The sequence below is a fragment of the Mesoplodon densirostris genome, chromosome 3 (assembly GCF_025265405.1).
Source record: "Mesoplodon densirostris isolate mMesDen1 chromosome 3, mMesDen1 primary haplotype, whole genome shotgun sequence".
NCBI lineage: Eukaryota > Metazoa > Chordata > Mammalia > Artiodactyla > Ziphiidae > Mesoplodon > Mesoplodon densirostris.
The window spans coordinates 56,846,927-56,867,839 of NC_082663.1; the positions used below are offsets into that span (position 1 = coordinate 56,846,927).

The 20,913-nt window shown below is 38.2% G+C and overlaps 1 protein-coding gene across 1 annotated transcript in view; it reads left to right on the forward strand.

Annotated features, from left to right (window-relative positions):
- The first annotated feature begins 2,060 nt into the window (after positions 1–2,060).
- Positions 2,061–20,913, forward strand: part of SLC30A5 (solute carrier family 30 member 5) — a 29,316-nt gene continuing 10,463 nt past the window's right edge. The window contains exons 1-7 of the mRNA XM_060092985.1: positions 2,061–2,428; positions 10,458–10,580; positions 12,334–12,400; positions 13,594–13,679; positions 16,404–16,491; positions 19,413–19,500; positions 20,724–20,800. Of these exons, the coding sequence (XP_059948968.1) occupies positions 2,343–2,428; positions 10,458–10,580; positions 12,334–12,400; positions 13,594–13,679; positions 16,404–16,491; positions 19,413–19,500; positions 20,724–20,800 (615 nt within the window). The 5' untranslated portion in view covers positions 2,061–2,342. The remainder of the gene's footprint in view (positions 2,429–10,457; positions 10,581–12,333; positions 12,401–13,593; positions 13,680–16,403; positions 16,492–19,412; positions 19,501–20,723; positions 20,801–20,913) is intronic.

Consider the following 20,913-nt stretch of genomic DNA (forward strand, 5'->3'; position numbering starts at 1 on the left):
AGGCAGTGCATGATAAGATTGGCAACTGGAATAGATTACCGTTACTGTGGCAGAATGTGGAAAAGCGATTGTAGAAAAGGGAAAGAGTGAACTTGGAAAGCCTAGTAAGGAGGTTACTGTCGTTGTCTAAATAAAACATGAGGGTCATCTAAACTAGATGGTGGAGATGAGGATGGGAAATTTTGGATTGATTCAAGAAATATTGAGAAGGTAAAAAATGACACAACTTGGTGATGGACTGGATATAGACCCATAAGGAAGGGGAGGTGTTAAGGATGACACCTGCGTTTTGGTTTGCTAAACTGAATAGATGGTGTCATCCAATGAAGTAAGAAACATTAAAAGAGGATCAGGTTTAGCGGAAAGATATGAGTTTTGGACATAAAGAACTTGAGCTTCCTCTGACAACCCAATGTGGGGTTCTGGAAACCAAGGAAAGAGAATGTTTCAAGAAGGAGGGAGAGATCAACTATGTTGAAAGCTATAGAGAGATAAGGTAATATGTAGCTCACGAGAGAGCTGCTTCAGAAGAATGAAGAAAGTAGAAGCCAGGTTGAGAAGTGAGTAGGAAAAAAGAAAACAGAGACACTTTTCCTTCCACTGCAAAAAAACAGGAAACATATTAGCCTAAAAGAAAAATGTCTTAATTCTAACCAAATCAAGTATCAACTGAATTCAAGCTCCACTGGGGATAAAAATTAACCTCAATGTATACATGTTATTTTAACTAGTTCTCTGAACTCCAAAGGAATGGAATTAGCTCTAGAAAAACACAATAGTTAGTTGTTACCACTGCCATTTGGGTTAGAAAATAGCAATTCTGCAAAGAAACTGCTACCAAAAAAAAAAAAATGCTACAAAAAAGTCACTTCAAGAAAGTGAAGCAAAAATGTCACTCTTTGTTAGGCTTTACCTGATCTACTCCACTCTAAGTCAATGACTATCACCTAATGCAGGCAAAAGATATGGACATTTCTGTACAAATTCAATAAGCAAACATCCTGAATTTAAAACCCCAACATACTGATGGCGTATTGTATCTTTGCTCTCTTCTTTGCCTCAAACGGCAAAATACGTATCTTTAGCTTTTAAAGTTCATGCCTTCCTCTGTGTTCTACACATAGGATACATCTTCCCACAATGCTTTTCTCCAATATCCAAAACCTTATCCAAATTCCAGGTCAGCTTCTATCAGTGAGTCTTTTCTGGTTATACCCATATCACACCTTATTTGGGAAACCTTAGCATTTGTGCCTTTAATTTGTAATGTTGCCAACTAGGTCTTGCTCTCAAATTGTTAAATATTTTCCACAAGAGATTATGAAGTCCCAGCAGGCAGAGACTATGACTCCTCATTCTCTTATATGTTACCAAGAGTCTTTATGTACATTCGAATTAAGTGGAGTATTGTAAACTAATCATAATTTACACTGTTCAAAACCCCATTTTCATCTCCATATCCCAGTCCTCAAATTTCCCTATAAATAATAATAGCTAACATTTATTGATTACTATGTATCGTTCACTGTTATAGACACTTTTCACATTTTAACACATGCAATCCTCCCAACAACCCTACGATATAGATATTACTATTTTTACTTTGCAGATAAGAAAACTGAGGTACAGAAAGGCCAAGTGACACAGTTAGTAAGTGGCAGATTTGGGATTCTAACCAACACAGACACAGGAGCCCACCTTCTTAACTTTTTAGCAACAGACAAATAACTCTAATAAAGCCTGGTCCTACCTGCCTAGGTTTACTGATGTGCAAGGATTAAGTAATACAGTTTAGGAGCCAGAATTTAAAAGAAATTCTATTCGATTTAATCGCAAGTTGTGTATTTTCTATGTCCCCTACCTCCGCTCCAGAAGAACCCGCTGTATTCCTGACATCCCATAGGTGGCGCTGCAGGGACAGGTATGTGCTCAGGCCTCGTCAGTGGGGGGAGCTGATACGGGGCGAGGATTCCTTCCGTAGCCCAGCGGTAGGAAGAGCCTTAGGAAGGGGAGGGGACGGCGAGTGTTGTACTGTGCGCAGGCGCAGGGCCGGGCACTCCCCCGAGAGTGAGGGCTGCTGGGCCCGATGACGTGGCCTGGCCCCGTCCGATCCGGTGAGCCTCCGGGAAACCCGGCGGCGCCGGAACTGTCCGCGGCCTAGTCCCGACGCGCGTGTGCTTGTGAGCCGGAGCCGGGGACAGCGGCAGCGGCCCGGCCTACGGGGACCCGACGGGGCCGCTGGCATGGGGGAGTGACGCGCCTGCGCCCGGTGTTCCGCTGCAGCGGCGAGACATGAGGAGACCCCGCAGCGGGGGCAGCGGCGGCGGCTCCTGATCCCCGGGATGGAGGAGAAATACGGCGGGGACGTGCTAGCCGGCCCCGGCGGCGGCAGCGGCGGCCTCGGGCCGGTGGACGTGCCCAGCGCTCGGTAAGGGACCGATCGGGCTCCTGCCTCCGGAGCCGCTCTCTCCCCACGCCTGCCCGACCGCTCCGGACACACGTTCCCCGGCCGCTGCCCGGACCCTCCCGGGTGCGCGCGGGGCCCGGCGTCCCTCCCGTCCGGCTGACAGCCCGGAACGCCCCTCCTCGGTTCCGTACTCCCTCCCGCGACAGCTTTCATTGGCTCCGCCATTCCCCGCTGCAGAATGAATGCTCTAGGATCCGGGAAGGTTCTGCTTGAGTTTCTGGTTTTCAGGGCAGACCGTTAACCTTAGAGCTGCCGCAAGTTCACGTGAGAGGTTTTTCTGACCTATGAGAAGCATTTCTGTTAGCTCTCTGTCCCTGAAATAGTAGTTTGGTGATACTTAACCTTTCTGATGTCTACCTGTGTAAGTTAGAGAAAGGGTCACCCTCATCTCTTCAGGCGAAGAAACCAAAAGTACAAACAGATGGACTTTGATGTTCAGGTTAACCTCGCAAAACAAGAATCCACCCCGCCATCTAGTTTTTCTTTTCCTTTCTTCGCTTATTTTGTTTTATTATTAAGTAAGACATGTGTGCTCATTGTCAAAAAATTCAAACAGTACAGAAATTCGTAGAATAAAAAAGGAAACAGTCTCCATTACCCCCCTCCCCGCAATGTTCCCACGAACCCCCAAGAGGTAAGTAATTACAGTGATCACTTTCCATTGTGTCCTTCTTGACCTGTCCTAATTTCTGAGGTAGTGTCGCAAGATGTATAAAATATGGCCCAACAGTTTGGTTGGAACTGGTTTTCATTGCCTTTATATTTAATAAGGTTAATGAGATTAGTTCAGTATTTTTTGTTCCTGGATACCTCCTTTTGAGACATGGTTGTTTCGGTAAATTCTTTGGAACTGTAGAAATAGCATTTCTAACATAACTTTTTGTGTGAAATGCTGGAACAGAAGTTAAATCAGCTGCATTTTTGTAGTTACAAGTTTAATTTTCTAGTCTATTATGAGCAACTCATTTTGTAAAAAACAATGCCTATGGGCTTCCCTGGTAGCGCAGTGGTTGAGGGTCCGCCTGCCGATGCAGGGGACACGGGTTCGTGCCCCGGTCCGGGAGGGTCCGGCATGCCGCAGAGCCGCTGGGCCCGTGGGCCGTGGCCGCTGGACCTGTGCGTCCGGAGCCTGTGCTCAGCAACGGGAGGGGCCACAGCAGTGAGAGGCCCGCGTACCGCAAAAAACAAACAAACAAACAAACAAAAAGCAATGCCTATCAGGTATTATTTACTGAGACATGACAACTAAATGCAATAAGTGATTCTGGTGTAGATTTAATAGTGAGGAAAATGCTGTAAAGGATAGTACTAGGTCAATTGACAAAACTGATTGATATGTGGACCATAGATTAGATAAAAGTATATCCATGTTAAATTTCCTGTAGTTGGTAACTCTACTGATTTCATAAAAGGATGTTCATGGGCTTAGGAATACAAGTAGTTAGGGGAAAAGGAGGATGATGTATGTAACTTACTCTTTAATAGTTCAGAAAAAAAAAGTTTGTATTTAGAGAGAGATAATAAGGCAAATAAGGTAGTATGTAACAATTAGAGAATCTAGGTAAAGAGTGTACTATTCCTGCACCTTTTCTGTAACTTGAAATTATTTTTAAACAAGTAATACAAATTTTTTATTTACTCAAGAGCTCATTATCTTGGATGTGGTCAACAGTCCTTTGCCGTCTTATTTTCATTATTTGCTTAGCAGAGCTGCCCTCCTATTGTAGTTCATTGCAGAATCAAATTCAAATCAGGACTGGTTGAATTTTGAATAGATTCCAGGTTGCAAGAGTTTTCCTTTATGTAGACTAAAAATCAAAGTATGGTTATAATCTGCAACAAAAGCTAATTAACAGATCCTTTAATTGTGGATATTTTTATTCCTGAACTCACAAATATGAATTGTTTTAAATGTTTCTATGTTGGGCTTTCCTGGTGGTGCAGTGGTTGAGAGTCCGCCTGCCGATGCAGGGGACATGGGTTCGTTCCCCGGTCCGGGAGGATCCCTACACGCCGCGGAGCGGCTGGGCCCATGAGCCATGGCCGCTGAGCCTGCGCGTCCGGAGCCTGTGCTCCGCAACGGGAGAGGCCACAGCAGTGAGAGGCCCGCGTACCGCAAAAAAAAAAATGTTTCTATGCTGGCTTCAATAAGTCCTCTTTGCAGGAAAGGGCAGAGGGTGACAGCCAGCATTTATTAAGTACTTCCTATGTTCCAGGTACTTTGCGTGCAGCATCTCACTTAATCCTTACAACAGCACTACAGACTCATTAGTTGCATCCTTGTCTCAGATCAGGTAACTGGGACATAGAAAAGTAATTTTCCCAAGGTCACACACCTAGTAACTAATCTGGGAGTCAGCTACCTCAAACTTCATTTATAGCGCCTTCTACACAGTGGACACTTAAATATTTATTGAATGTATCAAGCTTGAATTACATACACTGAATTTGTTTTTTTAACTGGAGAACTGTGAGCTGCTACAGTGGGCAAAGCCCAAGAAACAGGTTTGAACCCAAACTCAAATTTCAGTAATTTCAGATTTAAAGAACCAGAGATTTTTCTAACCCTTCACAGAAAATACCAGTGATACTTCTGATGAGACTAGTTAATGGCAGATAATGATATATAAGCCATGTCAGGTACTAAGGGGAAGTGGATTGGATCCCGCTAAGTTGCCCAAAGGGTCAGTGAGTGGCTCAGGGGCCACTGCCCCCATTTAAGAGCCTCCCTTCCTCACACCCCAACTTTCCCCCTTAGTATGTTTTCCGCCACAACATGAACTAGGATTGTGTACTTATTAGTATATGGTTATTTGGCCTTAGCTAGGTAGTGTTTTGTCTTTAGCCCAACAGGAAGACTTCATTAATTGACACTTTAAAAATCAAAGTATTTACCTTTTAGCTAAATGTTAAAATAATTTTCCTAATTAATAATGATAAAAGATCTTCACTATATATTACATGAAAAGTCACATAACAATTTCAAAATATCTGTACAATGGTGAATACGTGATTGTATCTAAAATAAGTGCTTGTCCATACATGGAGATGCAAAGGAAAAGGTGTGGAAGGATGTCCCCAGTTGGTCACCTATGAGGAGGAAATTGGGAATGGTTTTCTTTAAAACTTTGATAACAACCAACACTCAGGAATTACTTTCGTAATCTGTTTTTTAAAAATTAAAAAGGGAATAAAGTGTCAGAAATTTCATAATAGTAATATTGTCAAGAAGTATTATACTTAATGTTCCATGTGACTGAATCATGCCATTAAAGTGCCAAATTTTTAAGTTTTGTTAATACTTTTTTTTTTTTTTTTTGCTCTATGTGGGCCTCTCACTGTTGTGGCCCCTCCCATTGCGGAGCACAGCCTCCGGACGCGCAGGCTCAGCGGCCCTGGCTCACAGGCCCAGCTGCTCCACAGCATGTGGGATCTTCCCGGACCGGGGCACGAACCCGTGTCCCCTGCATCGGCAGGCGGGCTCTCAACCATTGCGCCACCAGGGAAGCCCATACCACATCCTCTTTATCCATTCATCTGTCAATGGACACAGCTTGTTTCCTTGTCTTGGGTATCATAAATAGTGCTGCTGTGGACATTGGGGTGCACACATCTTTTCAATTAGAGTTTTCGTCTTTTCTGGATATATACCCAGGAGTGGGATTGCTGGATCATATGGCAACTTTGTTTGTTTGTTTGTTTTTTACATTTTAATTTATTTATTTACTTGGCCACACCATGTGGCCTGCAGGATCTTAGTTCCCTGACCAGGGATCGAACCTGGTCCCCCAGCAGTGAAAGCCTGTAATCTTAACTGATGGACCACCAGGGAATTCCCCAGAAACTCTAGTTTTTTAAGGAACCTCCGTACTGTTCTCCGTAGTGGCTGCACGAATTTACATCCCCACCATACCCTCTCCAGCATTTATTATTTGTAGACTTTTTGATGATGGCCATTCTGACTGGTGTGAGGTGATACCTCATGTAGTTTTGATTTGCATTTCTCTGATAATTAGCGATAACATGTGCCTCTTGGCCATCTGTATGTCTTCTTTGGAGAATGTCTATTTAGGTCTTTTGCCCATTTTTTTGATTGGGTTGTTTGTTTTTTCTACTTAGTCTTTAAAACACACTTAGACATCTCAGACTCTGAAGATGACTTTTGCTTCCCTAGTTACAATTAGTTACTTCCACATCTATTCCTTTAGATCTCTGCTACTTACTTGGGTCACATAAATACTTGTTTCTTGCCTGTCTTCCTTAGACCTCAAACTCCTTGAGGGCAGGGCCTCTGTTACACATTTAGTTTCTTGGATAACACCTAGGAATGCATTTAGTTGTGAGTAACCAAACTGAGAGAGCTTTAAGCACATATGGAGGATATATTCTTCTCACATAAAAGAAACCAGAGGTTGCTGGTATTTGTTCAGCCCCTCAACAGTACCATCTGGGACCAGTTTCTTGGTCTTTGCTCTCTGCCATCCCAAGTGTGGCTCTCATATTCAGGCTTATTATAAAATGGATGACATTTTTTAGAGAATGTTAACATGTTGATAACATTTTTAAGATAAATTTTCGATAAAAGTCCTCCTTTGAAGTCAGAAAGAATGCAGAACTAGTTCCAGCTGCATCAGGCCCTTTTATCAGGAAGAGGGAAGGCTGTAGTACCTGAAACCACCCTGACAGACAGGTCTCATTAGCCACAGATGACATCTGGCACATAGTAAGTGAGCAGGGAATATTTGAAGAATGGTTTAATAGTCCCATGAGGGTATACAAGGCTCTTTGCTGACCTCAAGAATTCCCAGATTGCTGTGATTTTTAATGTACCTTTGTCAGTTTTTCCTGGTCTTTGTTTTCTCCCTCCCTGTCTTGTTGACAGTGTTGTTTTTTGTATCCTTGCTTCTATCCTGCTGCCTTATTTTTACACCTAGTTAAGAACTTTAGCAGTGAAGCACTTGAGGTTTTGAGCTTTCCTCTCTCTACTTGATGTCTGTCTTTCATTCTGAATTCATAACTGGGTTGATGACAGTTTAAATTGCCAGAAGCTTGACTGCCAGCTATGTACTGTACTACTGCACTGTCTACATTATTGTGCTAGATATTACTGTATCACACAAGTGTAATTGTAGAATTTGCATTCTTTCATTTAGTAAACATTTGGTGAGCACATATTATGCAAGTCCCTGGGTTAAGAACTGAATAAACAGAAGATTTCTAGCTCAAGAGTAGTATTTTTACTTGCTAATTATAAATTGCTACCATGACTGGAGTATTTAATTAACATTAATATAGTTAATTTACTTAAGTTTATCTGACTTTTTTCTCTAGCTTAAATGGGCCAAAATCGACATTAATCTTAGGTTTTAATATGCATTTTGTTTTTCATATTTAAAGATTATTTTACCCTATATGTGGGCCACTGTGAGTGTATAATTGGGAACAGTTTAGAAGATGGGAATCCTCAAAGCCTTTTGGATGAACTTTGGTTTTCTGTGTGACATATTAAAAGAGCATACTTAAGAGACATGGACTTAACCCTAGCTAACTCTGTGGACTTCAACTTCCCAATCTGTGACATGAGAGGAATTGGACTAGAGAATCTCTAAGGTGTTTTTCAGCTTTTAAATATTAGTGTTCTGTTTCTTCTAGCATATATACATTTACTTTCTAGTAAATACCTAGACAATTACTAGAAATTTGGTAGATTTTTCATGTTGTACTGTGTGTTTTCAGCCAGTCTGCAAACAATCCAGAAAGAAAATACACTCGATTTTTTTTATCATAGCCATAATTTTAATTTTATTTATTTTTTCCAATACTCCTTTTTTCATTGAGATAAAATTACCTACCATAAAATGCATAGATTTTAAAGGTACCAGTTTTCATTTTTCACAAATGCATACCCATGTAACTTTCAGCATAGTCAAGCTATAGGACGTTTTTATCACCCCAGAAATCTGCTTGATCTTTTAAACAGAAGTTTCAGTGTCTATACTATTCTACAGGTAGATTAAGTAGGAACTTCTGTGCTTTAGGATTTGACTTACTTTATTCCACAATAACATTTTTATTAGCTTCTTGGTGATTAATTGTCACATTGTTAAAACTCCCAGATTGTACTATTAAAAAGCCCCCCAGATTATGTTCATGAAAAGAAAAACCACTTTGTTCCAAATCTGATTTTCTTTAATATACTATGATATTTGGACTAAAACAGAAAATGAGCCATCGGACAGTGAAGATGTTGGAATTGCTGAGATTCATTCTTTCAAGGACTGAAATTTATTTTCGTAGTTGCATCAAAATCTTCCAAAAATATATATTTTCATGCCTTCTTAAGCAGATTGCTGTTTGTTGATTCAGTGCCATGGGACTTAATGATTCACACTCATTGATTTTTATACCATCCTACATACATTGATATCATTCCATATCAAATTGTTTTAACTGCTATTTGAATGACTTAGGTTTCCCTTAAACTTCTGTGTTTGCTTTTTTGTATTTTTCTCCCATTGGTAGAGACTTCTCATTCCTGCTGGTGTGCTGGCTTTGGACATCCCTTATATCTCCTTTTTAATATATTAACACCTGTTAGATATAAACTTAGAAAGTAGTCTCCTGAATGACTTGCAAAGATGATCTGTTGCGGGGAGATATTAGAAGTTCTCACCTTTTTATCTCATTCTTTTTCATTTCTAATTTGTGTATGTTTTATAACATAATATCAGGAGAGTAGTACATGTTTGTAATGTACAAATAATCGGTTTTCAGGTGCAAAATTTTTTTTTACTACTAGAGGTATATGACCAAAGAAAACTACTAAGCTGGAAAACTGAGATAATTTCTTCACTGTTTTCTGATTGCTCTTTCAGGAGCTTCTTTTTTGTTTCTTTTTATGGCAGCCTAATTTTTTCATGGATGAACTTTTCTTTCTTATCCAAGAATATTATTTATAGTTCTTCATTGTTTTCTGCTATTCCCTATGATCTCTGAATCTTTTAAATTTCTTTGCTGTTTTAGTTTGTTTGGTCTCATTATAGGCTTATCGTAAAGGATTGATTATCCATATTTGGCCATTCTTATTTGAGTGAGGCCCAAAAAGCTACTTAGAAGACCTGTATGGGGCTTGCCCCCTGGTGGCCTTCTCCAAAGAAGGGCTCTCCTGCTGGGAGATTGAAGCCTGGCAGTTAGGATGTTAGAGTTAAATGGGGGAAGGCAGGTGGGGTGGGGTTAAGAAGGGAAACTTCCTTTTAGTCTCCATGATTTTAGTCCAACACTTCATCCCTCTTTTCCCCTTGGCCTTATGTCTAGACCTCTCCAAAGGCTAAGCTCTTGCCCTGTCATGATTTAGGAGGGATGGTTGCCTGGCTGTGCTGGGTGGGATTCTGGGGACCTAACTACCTGGCAGACTTCCTAATGATCCACCTCTTTCAGCTCTCTACACCCTTTCTGAGGTGCTTCAGATTCCTGAGCCTTCTCAGGACTCTGTAGGTCAGGTCACTTCAACTGTGACTCACTGCAGTCACTTAGCGAAGCAGAGGAGAGGTAAACCTAAGGCATTCACCATTCCCCCCTCCCTTCCTATATCATAGTCTCATTTCATGACAGATAGTTTGGTTTCTGTTTTTATTCTCTTTATTTGTTTGGAGTAATTGTTTAAAAAACACATTAGAAAATAGTTGAGGCAACTCAATCAAGAACATTTTTATTTTTAGTTTGGCCTTTTTTTGCTTTAATAGACTGTATCTATGCATAATATGTCCATGTATATTGCAAAAAAAAAAAAAAAATCTGAAAGTATATCTACCAAAGTGTTAATAGTAGTTATCACGTGGAGGGGTGAGTTGAGTGTTTGTTTGTTTCATGTTTTGTTTATATTTATGGTTTTCATAAAGACCCCTATTACTTGTATAATAAGAAAAAAAGGATTACAGAGTTCTTTGTGATTTCAATGATACTGAAACTTGTTTCTGTTTTTATTTTTCAGGTTAACGAAATATATTGTATTACTATGTGTCACTAAATTTTTGAAGGCTGTGGGGCTTTTTGAATCATATGACCTCCTAAAAGTAGTTCACATTGTTCAGTTTATTTTTATATTAAAACTTGGGTGAGTGTGTATGGTTCTTTTTTTCCTTAATGTTTTTTAATTTCTTTGAAAATCCTGTTTTAACTGAGTATCTTTAGGATATTTTACATAGAATATTTTGTGCATTTTATTCCTCCTGACAAGTACTTGATAATTTTTTTTTAAAGACAGAATACCTAAGGTTAGAGGTACCAAGAGACTGGATTTAAAAAAAAAAAAAAAGGATTATCATACTCTATTTGCTTGCCAAAACATCAGCTTTTGCTTTAGTTTGTGTTAATGAGGTTTTTGCATATTTAATGTCTGGCTTAATAGAATACAGCTGGATCCCCATATCTGAGTCAGTATTCAGTCTGTTGCAGTATCTCACATGAACTAGCCTCTGAAAAGCTCTAATATACACCCCTGAGAGAATAAGAGTGAAAAGGGCAAATAATATCCTAATACTTCTGTAAAAATAGTTTGACCTCAGGACTTCCTTGGTGATACAGTGGTTAAGACTCCGAGCTCCCAATGCATGGTGCCCGGGTTCGATCCCTGGTCAGGGAACTAGATCCCACATGCATGCCACAACTAAGAGTATGCGTGCCACAACTAAGAGTATGCATGCCACAACTAAGGAGCCCATGAGCCACAACTAAGACAGTGCAACCAAATAAAAATAAATAAATATTTTTTAAATAATTTTGTTTAATGTTTAAGAAAAAAATAGTTTGATCTCACAGCTCCCTAAAAGGGCCTCAGGGGCCCTAGGGATTCCCAGACCATCCTACTGGCGTAGTCTAACCTTCCAGCAGGCATAGAATGTCACCTGAGACTTGTCTTGGCACAGATGTTCCTTATTTTCCAAGTTAAACCATGCTGGGCTATGTTCACTACATGTCCCTTCATGGTATAGGGTCCTCTTACAGTATAAATTTTACACTATTCTGCATCTAGTAAGAAATTCTGTCTAAGTAAAGATTCTCTGGACCTTGAGATTGATAGTGACCAACCTCTGTATTACTAAGTATCTGTTAGGGACTTCCCTGGTGGCGCAGTGGTTAAGAATCCACCTGCCAATGCAGGGGACACGGGTTCGATCCCTGGTCCATGGAAGATCCCACAAGCTGCGAGCAACTAAGCCCGTGCACCACAACTACTGAGCCTGCACTCTAGAGCCTGCACGCCACAACTGCTGAAGCCCAGTTGCTGCAACAAGAGAAGCCACCTCAGTGAGAACCCACGCACCACAATGAAGAGTAGCCCCCGCTCGCCGCAGCTAGAGAAAGCCCGCACGCAGCAACAAAGACCCAACTCAGACAAAAAAAAAAAAAAAGAAAAGAATCTGTTAGACTCCTGGCAATTTTAGTAATTATGGAAAGTGATTCTTGACTAGGAAATTTTTAGCACCACTTGAATATATTTTTATATAACTATTTTGGGAATATGAAAGGTAGGGATATATGATTAGTACTTCATTTCTATTTCAAGATTTGTTATTACTAAATTTTAGAGAAGATACGAATTATTTTCTTTGGTAAAGTATAAAAAATATTGAGACTTCTTTTGTGGCTTGTAAACTGGTTCTGAAGGCAGATACAAAAGAAAGAAGAGTTCCCAAAATATTGTAGTGGAAGCCTTATTAAAATAAGTATTGTTCTCTAGTATATTTTCTTTAAAGGTTAACATACCCTTCAAATTCTAGTATATTTGTTTAAGTGTCTTTACTTAAAACCACACCTTGTATGTAAGATTAATTAATATTAATATATTAATGTTTCAATATTCACAGGACTGCATTTTTTATGGTTTTGTCTCAAAAGCCTTTTTCTTCTGGGAAAAGTATTACCAAACGCCAGGTAAGTCTTTTGCAGAATCCTTTTGTCCTAGCAGTAGACCAGGAGGCAGTGTTCTTTGCTTGATCAGGGTTACTTACTGAATGATTTTAAGTGCTCAGCAGAACATTTCCAGAGTTAACTTGCCCTTGACTTATCATTTCAGAACTGAGGTTTCAAGAGTAAATGCTAAAGTGCTAAGATAATGAAGTGTTTAAAAATGTAGATGAGGGTAGAAAATGTTTCAAGCATGCATATAATTATTTTTTTAATACAGGATCCATATGCTGAAAAGATTTACAAATCAGACATGTAGACATGCCCACAAGCCTAGGATAAATGTCACTGGGAAGCAGATAAAGCATAGGGGTTACGAAGAAGGCCTCTGGAGTCAGACAAATTCATGGCTGTTCTAATTACAAACCTTACTTTAAGCAAGTTACTTAATTTCTCTACCTTCATTTCCTGACCTGTAAAATGGAGATAATAATGCCTTCCTAATGGAGCTATAAGGAATAAATGAATTAATACATGTAAAGTTCTTAAAATAGTACGTGGCGTATAGTGAGTATGCAGTACATATCAGCTGTCACCCTCTTCATGGTTATTATTCCCTTTAAGCATCTGAGGTTCAGGATGCATACCAGAAATGTCCTTCATTCTGCATCATCTCGTATTATCACCTCTTTGGACAATAGTTACACCCTACTACATATTTGCTTTATGCCACAACTTAGAAAACTGTGCCATGATTTTTTATTAGACGAATTTAAGTACCTCTGTTTTAGAGACCAAGAACATTTTTTAAAACAGGATTAATATTTTAAACCCCATCTTAACTTTTTTCCCTCTCTTTTCAAATAATTGAAGGACTGAATATCCCTGCTGGAGAAGAATTTAAAAACTAAAACATTAAGTGTTCCTAGCAAACTAGTGAGAACTAGTGTAAAAAACAGAGAAAATTGTATGCTATAGAAAAAGATTTCAGGATCTAGCAACAGACAAGAATATGGAAAATGAAAAACAGAATACTATCTTTCAAATCTAGATTTAGTCAAGGGATCTTAATAATTTCTATTTAATTTTAAAATATGTAACTATTTGGCCATTAAAATGTTTGTGTTACCATTATCTTTCCCTATGTGTTTTATTTAAGATTTTGAGATATTTGGCAAAACATATGACTGAAATTTTTTATTTTTTGTTTCCATTTTTAGTGGATCAAAATATTTAAACATGCAATTGCTGGGTGTATCATTTCACTTTTGTGGTTTTTTGGCCTCACTCTTTGTGGACCACTAAGGTAAATAGAAATGCATATTTTGAATGTTTATGTTTCTTCATTTTGAGTATTAGTTTTTATGCCATTATGTTTTATGTCAACTGTTTGTCAGTTATGTACAAATGCTTCTTTCACTTCTATAGCATTGGGTACAGCTCATTGAGTATATATATATCGAGGACCTGTTTAGTTTGTGGACTAGTTCTTTGGTGAATACCATTAATATATTGTTCATGATCTGTTATAGATATTTTACTAGTTAGAGTCCAAACAGTTTCAGAAAAATTTAAGATACGTGACTTTTTCTTCATTGGTGATCCCTTTTAGCAGCTGATTTTAGAAATAAAAAGTCTGAAATGGTAAATAAAATCAACCAATCAGGAGGAAAGGAAAATCTTTAAAAAATGCTTCCCCCTCCCCACCAACTCTGAAAGTCCTCTACTGCCCACAGAAGATGGCTTGAAAGATATGGTTATAAACAGATGTCTTAGGAATAGTGTACCAATCATCAAAGATAAGTTTAACTCTCATTTCATACTCCCTTAAGTCTCTATAGATCTTTTTATGTAAATTGGTCGGTTCGGGGGGGGGAAAATGCTTTAGGCCCACTTAATTTAATAGGAATTATAACAGGTGCAACTGTGCATAAGTCTTCTTTTAATATTTCTCTATCTCAAAATTATAAGCAGAAGTGCCTTGCCATTGATGAGGCGGGGGCGGAACATGGGACAAGAAGTAAGGAATAAGATGAAGGGTGTTCTGAAGAATCTCACTGAGGATGATGGAATGGACAGTAGAAAGTGATCAGTGGGAAATGCTTTGTGAAAAGTCTTTTCTCCTCTCCCAGACAATAGAATAGCTCTGGGTTTGGCTCCCTTTGGCTTGTTTACTCTGTGCTTTGTCAAAGGAGGGGTGTATATAATTCCAATGTCATATCCCTGTCCGTGACAGCAGCAGCTTCCTGGCGTGGTGGGAAAGCTGGCTGGGATTTCTCAGCTTGGGGAAAACCTTTCCAGTTTATGCTTGAATACGACTGAGTGGTAATTTCTTATTCATGACGTGATCTTTTGGTCTGTTTGTTACTAAATCACTGTCCCTGTGTGTTAGGCTAGGGAAGGAAGGGGGAAAGTTGTTAAATTCTTCCTTGGCTCCTTATTTAGTCATCTACCTCTGCCCTTACAACCACGCACCACCACCAGCTCCTCTGCCAACACTGTCCCTCTCGTTCTTTTACTAAAATTGTCATGCAGTTTCTTGATTAGAAAGACTCCTTTGGTGTTTCATAACCTGTCTTATTTTAAGTTAGTATCGTTCTGCTGATATATATTTTTTTAATTGTAATCTCCCAAATATTAACAGAACTAAAATAATCACTGCTGTGTTCTCATTACAGATTTTTGAATAAGGAGGAAAAATGAAAATTTTTCTAATGAGCAGCTGAAAATCTGTTCCCATGTAGATCCCATAAGCTCCCTTTAGCTGGCAGTAATGTTCTTAATTTTTTTAATATTCATACATATAAAAGAATAAATATAAATAAATATGAACATTCATGTATCCCCCCAAATAAAACCTTACCAGTTCCTTTGTTGCCCTGTGTATCCCCCTCTCCCCCTACCATTGGATGTAACCAGCATCTTAAATTTTGATTTTCATTTTCTTGGTTTTCTTTATAGTTTTACCATATAGGTACACATTTCTTTTTTTGCAAGTTTTTTACTTTATATGAATAGAATTACATTGCATGTATTTTTGTGCAGCATACTTTTTCCATTCAGTGTTGTGTTTGAGATTTGCCCATTTTGATGCATGTAGAGTATGTGTGTGTGGTGTGTGTGTGTGTGTGTGTGTGTGTATACATATATATATATATAGTTCATTCACTTTTGTATTAGTTTTTTGAAATGTAATTCACATACAATAAAATTCACTCTTTTTGTCTTAGTCCATTAGGACTGCTATAATAAAAATACCATGGGCTGGGTGACTTTTAAAAAATACAGATTCGTTTCTCATGGTTCTGGAGGCTAGGAAGGCCAAGATCAAGGCAAAGCAGATTCAGTGTGTGGTGAGAGACTGCTTCCTGGTTCATAGACAGCCGTCTTGTCTCTTCACTGTAACCTCACATAGCAGAAGGGCGAGGGAGCTCTCTGTGGTCTCTTTTATAAAGACAATAATCCCATTCATGAGGGTTTCATCCTCATAACCTAAGCACCTCTCAAAGGTGTTCATTACCTCCTAATACCTGTCACGTTGGTGACTGAGTTTAATGTATGAATGGGGGAGAGAAGGAGACACATACATTCAGTTTGTAGCATTTTTAAAGTATACAATTCTGTTTCTTAATATATTCATAGAATTTCATTCATTTTTACCACTCTATAATAGTCCTTTGAATGGATATACTCTAAACTATATTATCCATTCTCTCATCAGTGGGTATTTAGGTTGTTTCTAGTTTGGGGCTATTGCAAACAATGCTGGTATCTTATAAGTATTTCCTGGTACATATATACAAGAAACCTGTATGATATAATCCTACAAGTGGTATTATTAGATATTTGTAGCTTCAACCTTCCTAAGGCAGATAATGCCAGAATATTTTCCAAAACAGCTGTACATGTTTATTTTTCCCATAATGTTTTATGAAAATCAAGAGGATTCTTCTCCCTTACTCTAGTTGAATTCATGCTTCCTGATAACGATCAGATATATTTCATGAACGATAACGTTTTATTTTTGTAGGACTTTGCTGCTATTCGAGCACAGTGATACTGTTGTCATCTCACTGCTCAGTGTTTTGTTCACTAGTTCTGGAGGAGGACCAGCAAAGGTAGAATTTTACATTATTCGTTACTTGAAAATGGAAAAGTGTACATGTAAAATACTATCTAAGGCAGTAAAATAGTATCCTTTACCATTTAAAAGAATGCAGAGGCTTTTTCTGCTAATTATAAATTTTTCTCACAAACATTTTGTTTTTTACTTTTTATTTTGAAATCATTGTATATTCCTAGGAAGCTGCAAATATAGTACAGAGAGGTCCTTGTGCCCTTCACTCAGTTTCAACAGTAACTTCTTTTTTTTTTTTAATTTTTTTTATTAGTTTCTGCTTTATAACAAAGTGAATCAGTCATACATATACATCTGTTCCCACATCCCTTCCCTCATGCATCTCCCTCCCTCCCACCCTCCCCATCCCACCCCTCCAGGCGGTCACAAAGCACCGAGCTGATCTCCCTGTGCTCTGTGGCTGCTTCTCACTATCTATCTACCTTACGTTTGGTAGTGTATATATGTCCATGCCTCTCTTTTGCTTTGTCACAGCTTACCCTTCCCCCTCCCCATATCCTCAAGTCCATTCTCAAGTAGGTCTGTGTCTTTATTCCTGTTTTACCCCTACAACAGTAACTTCTTAACCAGCTCTTACACTATCAAAACCAGGAGATTGACATTGGTACAATCCATAGACCTTATTCAGATTTCACCAGTTTTACATACACTCGTGTGTATATGTGTGTGTGTGTAGATTTGTGTAACCATCACCACAGTCAAGCTGCAGGACTGATTGATCACCACAGACATCTCCTTCATGCTATACCTGATCCCTCCCCTCTCTCATTCTTAACTCCTATACATCATTTTTGGGAAATACGTCCCTAAGAACTTGTTATATTCAAAGTCTGATGAATGTTTTGCCAACTAGGTGACCCTGTTCATCTTCCATAATTTAAGTATTAATTTCTTTTCAGTAAATGCATCACCAATGTGCAATTATAACTTAAAGCTACAATACTTTTATTTACCAGATTAAATGCTTCCTATGCATGACGCATTGTGCTCGTTACAGAGGAAAGGAGAAATAAAGGCAAATAAGGTTTAATAGTTTCTGTTCTGAAAGGGGCTTTCAGGCTAAATAATGGAGGCAGATGAATAAAATAAAGTGAACAAAGTAACATGCCAAGTAGAGCAGAGTCTACCCAGCCTGTAGATTTCAAATTGGATCCTTGGGTATTAAAGCATATGCCACTATTTAATCTTTTCCCCTCACTCACAGAGTACTCCAAAATAAATGTCAAGTGGATTGAAGATTTTTGTGGTTAAAAAAAAAGATATTTGTAAAAGCATAGAATAAAATATAGATGGATAATTAATCTGTGGACGGAGAGGAACTTTCTGAGCATAAAACCAGTAGAAAAAAATCACAAAGGGGAAACCACGTATGTTTGACTGCATAATGATTACAAGCATCTATGTAACAGAAATCATTGTGCAAACAACAAACTAACAACAATAACAAATTGCCACAGATAAAAGTTTTACTTTTTTTTTTTTTTTTGCGGTACGCGGGCCTCTCACTGTTGTGGCCTCTCCCGTTGTGGAGCACAGGCTCCGGATGCGCAGGCTCAGCGGCCATGGCTCACGGGCCCAGCTGCTCCGCAGCATGTGGGATCTTCCCGGACCGGGAAACGAACCCGTGTCCCCTGCATCGGCAGGCGAACTCTCAACCATCGCGCCACCAGGGAAGCCCCTACTTTTTTTTTTTTAATATAATCACTCAAATAGTTTTAAAAAATGCTGAAAATCCTCAATAGAAATGAGCAAAGGACAGGAAAAGACAACTCACAAAAGAAATACAAATGACTTTAAAACATTAAACAAACATTTTACTGCACTAATCAGAAATGAGAGTATGGATCTTAATATCCTGTCAATAGTGTCAATAATGAATCTGGGCATCTCGCCAGGACTGTGATTTTTTTTTTTTCTTAGTCTGACTCTGAAGCATCACAAAATTCTCAATTGCCCCCTTTGCTAAGAAAAGATTAAGTTATATTCTCCATATTTGAGTATTGTTAATGTTACCATGTCCTGATTCAATGAAAATTATGAAATTTTAAATTATGTGGTTTATGTATACTAACTTTTGTCAAAATACCTACCACACTAATAGTGAATTTATCAAATATAGTGGTAGTCGTATAATGAATAAAATAGGATCCTCATTTTTCATTTAAAATTTTTATTTTATCGAAGTATCTGGTATTACACCTGTAAATTTGTAAATAGAGAATGTATAATAATGCTATTTAGATTGCTTCTGTACCAAAAATTCTGAAGTATTTGCATAAACGTGGATAGTATGTCCTTTCTATAATTTTCTCTTGTCAAAATCCTTTCCCTGGAATGAGAACATAAGAAGTGTATTCAGCTCTTAATACCTTTACTAGCTATTAGAGATGACTTTGCTAATTTTCTTAACATGCCCTCTTAGTTCTTTTTCCCTAGAAGAGTGGTAACTAGGTTACTGACATTATTATAAATCAGCTGTCTTCTCTGTTACTTGCATGTTGTATAATAAATTAGGTCACTACTAATTATTCCTTAGTTACTTGGGCTTTTCAAACAGAAGCAAAGTAACATTTAGGAAGATTAGTTCTGTGAACATTTAATGGTTTGTGCATGGTAACATGCCTATCAGTACTAGCAAGGAGACAATTGAAGTTGTCAAATTGTCAAGTGCCCTAAAATTACCCTACAGAATTTGTTGGGGCTCTTTACTTTTGTATCTTACTGTATCTTACTGTTAATACTGTAAATTTATATTGTACAGTATAAGGACTTTAATGTCAGATGTTATTTTTTTCTTTAAATATTTATCTGAAAAAAATTTTCTTTAGCATTTGTGTAGTCATGGTCTTAAAAATCAACACTTGAAAAAGCTATTCTTGCTGTTATTTTCTTCATTTTCAGACAAGAGGGGCTGCTTTTTTCATTATTGCTGTGATCTGCCTATTGCTTTTCGACAATGATGATCTCATGGCTAAAATGGCTGAACACCGTATCCTTTTGCAAAAGATCGGAATTTTTTAGTCTGGCACAATGGGAAATGAAGGAGTGACTGAATTATACTGATCAATCATGAATGAAACTTTCATAGGTTGATGTAGGTATTCTAAATCAGTATTCAAATAATGAATAAATTCATTCTAAATTAAATATTTTATAGCATCTCAATATCTCTTACAGCACCCTAAGTTTTCAGAAATTTAGGGACAATGAAAGAATATTTTAGAATGTCCTGATGCTATTTAAAAAAAAAAATAGGTGATTTACCGCTCAACACAATCAATCTGTTTGCTCTCTTGTAATTTAACAATTTAAATGCTCCTTTTAGAAGTCAGTGGCAATTATTAAATGTAAACTTTTTTGAGATTAAATGAAAAACCTTTGGCATCTTGCCTGAAAGAAGAAGTTCAAATCCCTTAACCTGGTATTCACTCTCTTGCTGTAAATTATTATTTCCAACTCAGCCCCAACTCATCTCTTATATAAACCCAACTTTCCAATCAAATATATCTACTCATTTTCCTCTGCAGTCATGCACTGTTCCTTCCTATCCACATACCCTTGCCCACTCCATTTAGCAGGACTCAGAACACCAGTTTTGATTCTTCTGGTTACTGATACTGCTGTAAAACCTATTAGTTAACTAATGTCAGTTTACTTTGTTACAGTGAAAGAGGACAGACAGTGAAAGAGGACAGCATGACTTTGCAGAACTCCAGGTTGATTGTTAGACAATTGTTGCCCACTGTACCCTCTTTTGCTTGCTGCTTGTTTTGCTGAGGCTTATGTGGTCAGTGGCTTAGAAACAGATTTAGGACTGATTTTTACATGGCATATCCAATTCCATTGGATAAGAGTGATCTAAGGAGGTTCCTTGCTCTTGTCCCTTTGTCCTCTTTAGAGTATGCATGCATAGGTCTTTTGGAGGTTAAGTACTAAAAGTTAACAACTGTGCCTTAAGCACTATTATAATTGTTTTAGAGACAACAAAAGAAATATATAGAGGCCATTCTAATTTATAAATCATGTCCCAAAATTAAATTTTTAATTATTTTCTTTTGTTTTTAAGGGAAACATATTGTTGAGGATAGTCAGGTTTGCCCTCCGATTAGTGTATAGTCAACCCAAAATAATGTAGCTAAAATTCCAGGAGGACTTCAGGATTCAAAGAGTTAATATTTGGATTTTTTTTTTCCTTCACTCCAACTCACTTAGCTGAAGGACATCATGACAGTGCTCTAACTCACATGCTTTACACAGCCATTGCCTTCTTAGGTGTGGCAGATCACAAGGTATGTTCTTTTCTTTGTTCCTAAGGTGATCAAGAGATTCTGAAAAGTTACAGCAACTGTAACTTTAAAAGTACATTTAAAATAAGTTATCAGTAATTTACAGTACTGCCAGC